This window comes from Crocuta crocuta, unplaced genomic scaffold, assembly GCF_008692635.1.
Source record: "Crocuta crocuta isolate KB4526 unplaced genomic scaffold, BGI_CrCroc_1.0 scaffold234, whole genome shotgun sequence".
Lineage (NCBI taxonomy): Eukaryota > Metazoa > Chordata > Mammalia > Carnivora > Hyaenidae > Crocuta > Crocuta crocuta.
Window position 1 is genome coordinate 3,903,684 of NW_027529647.1, and position 4,997 is coordinate 3,908,680.

General features: G+C 66.1%; 2 protein-coding genes across 5 annotated transcripts in view; both read right to left on the reverse strand.

Annotated features, from left to right (window-relative positions):
• Positions 1-596: 596 nt before the first annotated feature.
• Positions 597-2,682, reverse strand: RHBDL1 (rhomboid like 1). Of its 4 annotated transcripts, none has more exons than XM_077762691.1 (7): positions 2,483-2,682; positions 2,038-2,239; positions 1,813-1,961; positions 1,583-1,695; positions 1,408-1,508; positions 1,267-1,327; positions 597-1,097 (listed from the first exon to the last, which is right to left on the reverse strand). In XM_077762691.1, exons 1-7 carry the CDS (start codon positions 2,578-2,580, stop codon positions 919-921), a joined length of 903 nt encoding a protein of 300 aa, XP_077618817.1. In that variant the 5' UTR covers positions 2,581-2,682; the 3' UTR covers positions 597-918. The 4 variants fall into 4 exon arrangements, with proteins under 4 accessions (XP_077618817.1, XP_077618814.1, XP_077618815.1 ...); XM_077762688.1 differs by having other exon boundaries at positions 597-1,190; XM_077762689.1 differs by having other exon boundaries at positions 597-1,190; positions 2,038-2,262; positions 2,483-2,645.
• Positions 2,683-4,353: 1,671 nt separating this feature from the next.
• Positions 4,354-4,997, reverse strand: part of RHOT2 (ras homolog family member T2) — a 5,585-nt gene continuing 4,941 nt past the window's right edge. The window contains 1 exon segment of the mRNA XM_077762700.1: positions 4,354-4,890. Coding sequence (XP_077618826.1) covers positions 4,764-4,890 — 127 coding nt within the window. The 3' untranslated portion in view covers positions 4,354-4,763.

A 4,997-nucleotide genomic window follows, 5' to 3' on the forward strand; every position in this document is an offset into this window, starting at 1 on the left:
TCAAGCCGCAGCGTTGAGCCGGCGCCCGGTGCGAGAGCACAGCGCAGAGGGCAGGCCCGTCAGAAGGCGGGGAGGGCGTCCGAATCCCGGGCCGGGCTGGCGTACAGGATAGAGTGGCCAGCGTCCTGGGCCCCAGACTGCCTCTGCCCCTCCCTAGATAGTCCCCGAGGGCTGTGGACCCCTCACCGTGTGCAGACAGCACTGTGGGCATGGGCTGTGGGGCAGAAGCCGTGCCCAGACCTTGGTCCCCCGCCACCTGATGACACCATGCCAGCCAAGTAGCACAGGACTCAGGCTGACTGAGTTGGCCGTGGTTCACCTGCGCAGCAACCTCAGGCCACAGGTTTCTGAGTGGCAAGCTGGCCAAGGAGGCTGGCTGCTGCAGGATCTCAATAAATGCTTGCTGAACTCTCACCTGACTGTGAGGACCACCCCACTCCCCGCTCACACCTGCTCCCCCTACAGCCCGCATACCAGTGCAAAAGAGTGAAGAGAGAAGCTCAGGCCGTCCACACGGAGGGAGAGGCCCTCACGGTCTGCTCAGTGAGCGGGAGGGAGGCCAGGCCCGCCCTCAGAGCCCCGGTGCAGCCACCTGGTGCTGTGTAAAATATTTATTCGTTTTCCAAAAAGGCTCAGACCGCAAGTCGTGGGGGAGAGGCCGGGACAGGATCTCCTCCAGGGCCACACTTGGGGACCACCACTGTCTGGCTAGGCAGTCCTACCTCCCCAGGGCCCGGGAGGGGGTGGCCAGGGCTGATGTAAGGCTTGGCCTGGACGCCGTGGGCAACAGGGCCCACCGGTCCCCACGGAGGACAAGCAGTCTTGAGATGTACATTCACAGAGGACGGACCCACAGGCTCGCCCGATGGCTGGCCCACGCGCGCCTGTGCCCTGGCCTGTGTGGCCCCCGGGAGCCCATCAGGGTGGTGGGGGGATGTGGGCGCCTAGCAGGTCATAGGCGAAGACATTCCAGAAGATGGCAAAGAGCAGGAAGGTGCCATAGGCAAGCAGCACCACCCACCAGCCACACTGGTCCCGAAGTCGCTCCTCGTAGCTGCGCAGGATGGTCAGACCCATGCTGACCCCGACCACTGCACCTGCCAGGTGTGCCATGAAGCTGGGCTGTGGGCCTGAGGCAGGGAGTGGTGGGGAAAAGCGGAGCCACACGGCCCGGCCCACCTCGGAGCTCACTGCAGAGAAAGGCAGCAGGTGGGAGGCACCGTGGCCTTCGGCTGAGGCCCCCCAGCCCCCTGACCCCCTACTTACTGCACACCAAGGCCAGCACCATTCTCAGCAGCTTGTAGGGGCACCTCATCCCAGCCCAGTTCTGATGGAGCGTGAGACAGAGGCTGTGAGACAGGCCCCGCGGTACCCTCCCCACGCCCGCCCCACAGTCTGCCCTGTTACCATGACGACGTTGGCCAGGTGTGCCGAGCACAAGGCGTAGACCCCACCAGAGCCCCCCACCACAGGGGCCCGCATGTCGGTAATGGAGACAGTCAGGGAGCCTGTGTGAGCAAAGGGAGAGCCGTGAGGGTGAGGCTCACCAGTGACGAGGCCAGGGGGCACGTGCCTGCCTCACCTGCCAGCACACCGGCCAGGTAGAGCAGGCTGATGCGGAGCAGACCGTGCACCATCTCCAGGGGCACCCCGATCATCAGCTGCAGGAGTGCGTTGAACCCTAGCTGCTCCAGGCTGGCCGTGTGGGTGTGAACAGATGCGAAGTCAGCTGTCAGGCCACCAGCCCCCGCCTTGAGGGACTGAGGCCTCCTGACTCCACCAGAGAGATGGCAGCGGTGGGCCCCGACTCACCCGACATGCATGAACATGTAGGTGAGGAAGCGCCAGGCTCGAGCGCGGTGGCCGGGATGGTACACGAGGGGGCTCTTCATGTACTCGGGGTGGTAGGTCTGCAGCACCCACTTGTTGAGACGGGCCCCGTAGCACAGGAACACGATGATCTGGGGGACAGAAGGGTCGGGGCCAGGGGAGGCCAGGCACGTGCGCGGCGGGCAGGGTGGCGGACGGCAGGCGCACCTGGGCGAGGGTGACCGACGCCATGAACACGGGGGGTGGGCAGCTGCGGTGCCGGTAGAAGTACCAGTGGCGGTCCACCTCCCGCGGCAGGATCTCGTAGGCAACGTAGCGCACAAACCGCTTGTAGACACCCAGGCCTGGCTCGTCCAGCAGCCCGTCCCGGGGCAGGGCCCTCTGTCCGTTGGCGATGGCCCGCTTAAAGCTGCTGGAGCGTTTACTGCTGATCTGGGGGGGGGGCCCTAAGCATGGGCCATCATACTCCCTGCCCAACCCCCCCCAGCCACCCTGCCCCTTTGGCCCACCCAGCTTCTCGCAGAGTCTGAGTCCCTGCTCCAAGTCCACACCCCTCCCTGGTGGGAAGGGCAGGGAGTGAGGGATGCCTGCCCACCCTACTCTGGCCAGGCCTGGGCCCGTACCCCTGCTGTCTGCCCGTCATGGCACTGACCAGGTCCACCAGCTCCTGGTAGCAGACCTGGCCCCGCTCGTTGCTCTGGGCCAAGGCCACCAGCATGTCCAGCTTGGCCGGGTCCAGAGGCAGCTCATGGCTGTGCACCAGGCCAGTGAAGGTGTCCGCACCGATGAAACCTGTGTTCTCGGGGTCCAGCTGCTGGGGTGGGGGTGGGGGGCCGCCGGCCAAGGCTTGAGGGTGGGTCAGGCCAGCTGGGACAGGCAGGCTCCACACACCCTGGGACCAGACCTCTGCACCCACATAGTCCCAGGAGCTGCCAGGACACCAGAGCCGGGTCCCAGACCTTCCGCTCCTACAGCTTTTAGGGGCCTCCCCACCTCATTTCTGCCCCGCCCATCCTCCTAGAAGGATAGGGCCAAGGTCTGAGGACAGTCTCCCTCCCGAGCCTCCCCAGGCGCCCTGGTCTGGCTAGCCCTCTCCTGGGGTCTCACTCAGGGGGCTAAGGTCGTGGGCGAGGGGGCTTGAGAGGCTGGGCGCCAAGCGGGGGCTGGACCCGGCTCTCTGGGAGCTCGGTCGCCTCGGCCCAGCCCAGCGGCGGGGGGCTGCGGCGGGGGCGGTGCCGGCGCCCCCCACCCACCCCACGCACCTGCTCCTGGAGCAGCTGCAGCAGCGAGCTCCTGTCCATAGAGNATGCGGACGCGCCGCAGGCAGGAACAGCCACGACGGGAGCAGGGGCCTTGCCTCGCCGCTCCGGGCCGGGGCCGCTCACAGGGTCACAGGGCAGCGCCCAGATCCCTCCCGCGCGCGCCCCTCTGCTTGGGGCCTCAGCGCTGAAGCCACCTCCTCCGGGAAGCCCTCCCGACCACCGCACTGCCTGTGGGTCCTTACCAGGTCAGGCCTCCCTAAAAGGTGCCGGCCTGCCTGCCAGACATGCTTGCAAGTGGGCAGCAAGAATGCACCAGTCTGTGGGCACCCAGGCCACCAGGGCAACTAGCAGGAGTCCAGGACGCTCCGTGCAGCTGACCCTGCTTAGTCCAGGGAGACCGACCCACAGCTGTGAGGTGGGTTCCAGTTCACTGTGGAGCCACGGACACCGGGCCGGAGCCCCCAACGCACAAGACTGCCACGAGCAAGGAAAGGTCGCTGCTCCCTGGGGGGGGCGAGTGGACCCCTCTAGCAACGGAGGTGACAGAGACCTGGAGGCCAGCGGGCCGGGAGGGACGGTGGAGGGGCAATTTCAGTCACCCACGACCCTTCAGCCGTCCTGAGCACCCTGTGGAGCAGGGAGCCCCCCAACCTCCTACAAAGAACATACTGGGACTTGGAGAAGGTGCCTCTTGGGACTGTGATGGCAGGAAGGAAGGGCCCCCGGCCACACCACGGGCTCTCTGCTCCAGACCCCACGACACATACTGAGTAAACGCCTGGGAAGCCCAAGCTGGGCCCCCTCCTCAGCCCTGCAGGCTGGGGCTGTCTGGCTGCCCCCTGCCCAGTGGGGCCGCTGGTCAGTTCGTGAGGACACAGGGCAGATCCCCCAGGCCGGGGCCCGACCTGCGCACCAGAAGCGGGACATCTGGGCACGCCCCGTCCCACCTCAGCCTGGCCGATGGGATGGGAAGACTGGGGGTGTGGTGTGGACGGGGGAGGCCGTGCTGCGGGCACACGCGGCCCCAGGGGGAGCGGCGGGCAGCAGGAGGCTCTCAGGTATCAGATGCCCTCTGGGTCAGCGTGGACCTTTAAGGGTGCAGAGGCTGGCAAGCTGCACATGGGGCATGAGTGAGAGCCCGGAGTGAGGCTCCAGGCCTGGAGGAGGCATGGGGGGGTGTCAGTGGTGAGCTTTCAAACCCATGCGAGACAAAGGACACATTTTAAGTGGATTCAAGAAAAGTCGTCTTCAGAAAGCAGGATTCGAGATGCAAAAGACACCAGCGAAGTTTAATCAGGAAACCCACGCTGATGCCTTCTGTGAGGGGCGCGGCACTGGACCCACCTCCAGACCAGGGAGGAGGGCCACACGGTGCCACACCGCTTCCTGCCCCCCCTCTGCCTCGGGCCCAAAGTTCTGTCTTCGGTTGCCCTTCACACCCACTGGCTGCCTGGGACCAGAAAGGTGTGGAGCCTTGAGAATTACTGGAGTCTGTGGTCACTGGCCTCCTCACCCATGATGCCCAGTGGCCCCTGGACCTGGGGACCCACCTATACATCTCGGGGCAGGGGCAGGGCAACAGGCAAAGTGTCCCCAGAAACCAGTTTCAGGGAGAAGTAGGCTCCCTCGAACAGGTGGCCCCAACACCGGCACCCGGGGGCCCCTGAGGCCTCATCGGCTCTTCACCAGGGCCCTGTAGAGTGAGAAGCTGAGGACAGCAGTGACGGCAGCCCCGATGACCCCCAGTGTCACCCGAAGCCAGAAAGAGGTAGAGTGCGGCTCCCCGTGGGCCAGGTGCCTGCAGGAGAGAGAAGCCGGCTGGAGGCGCCCCAGGGATGCCGCCACAGCCCCCGCCCCGCCTCCTGGCGAGTCAGAGCCCGCTGGGCTGTCAGCGTGGGGGCGAGG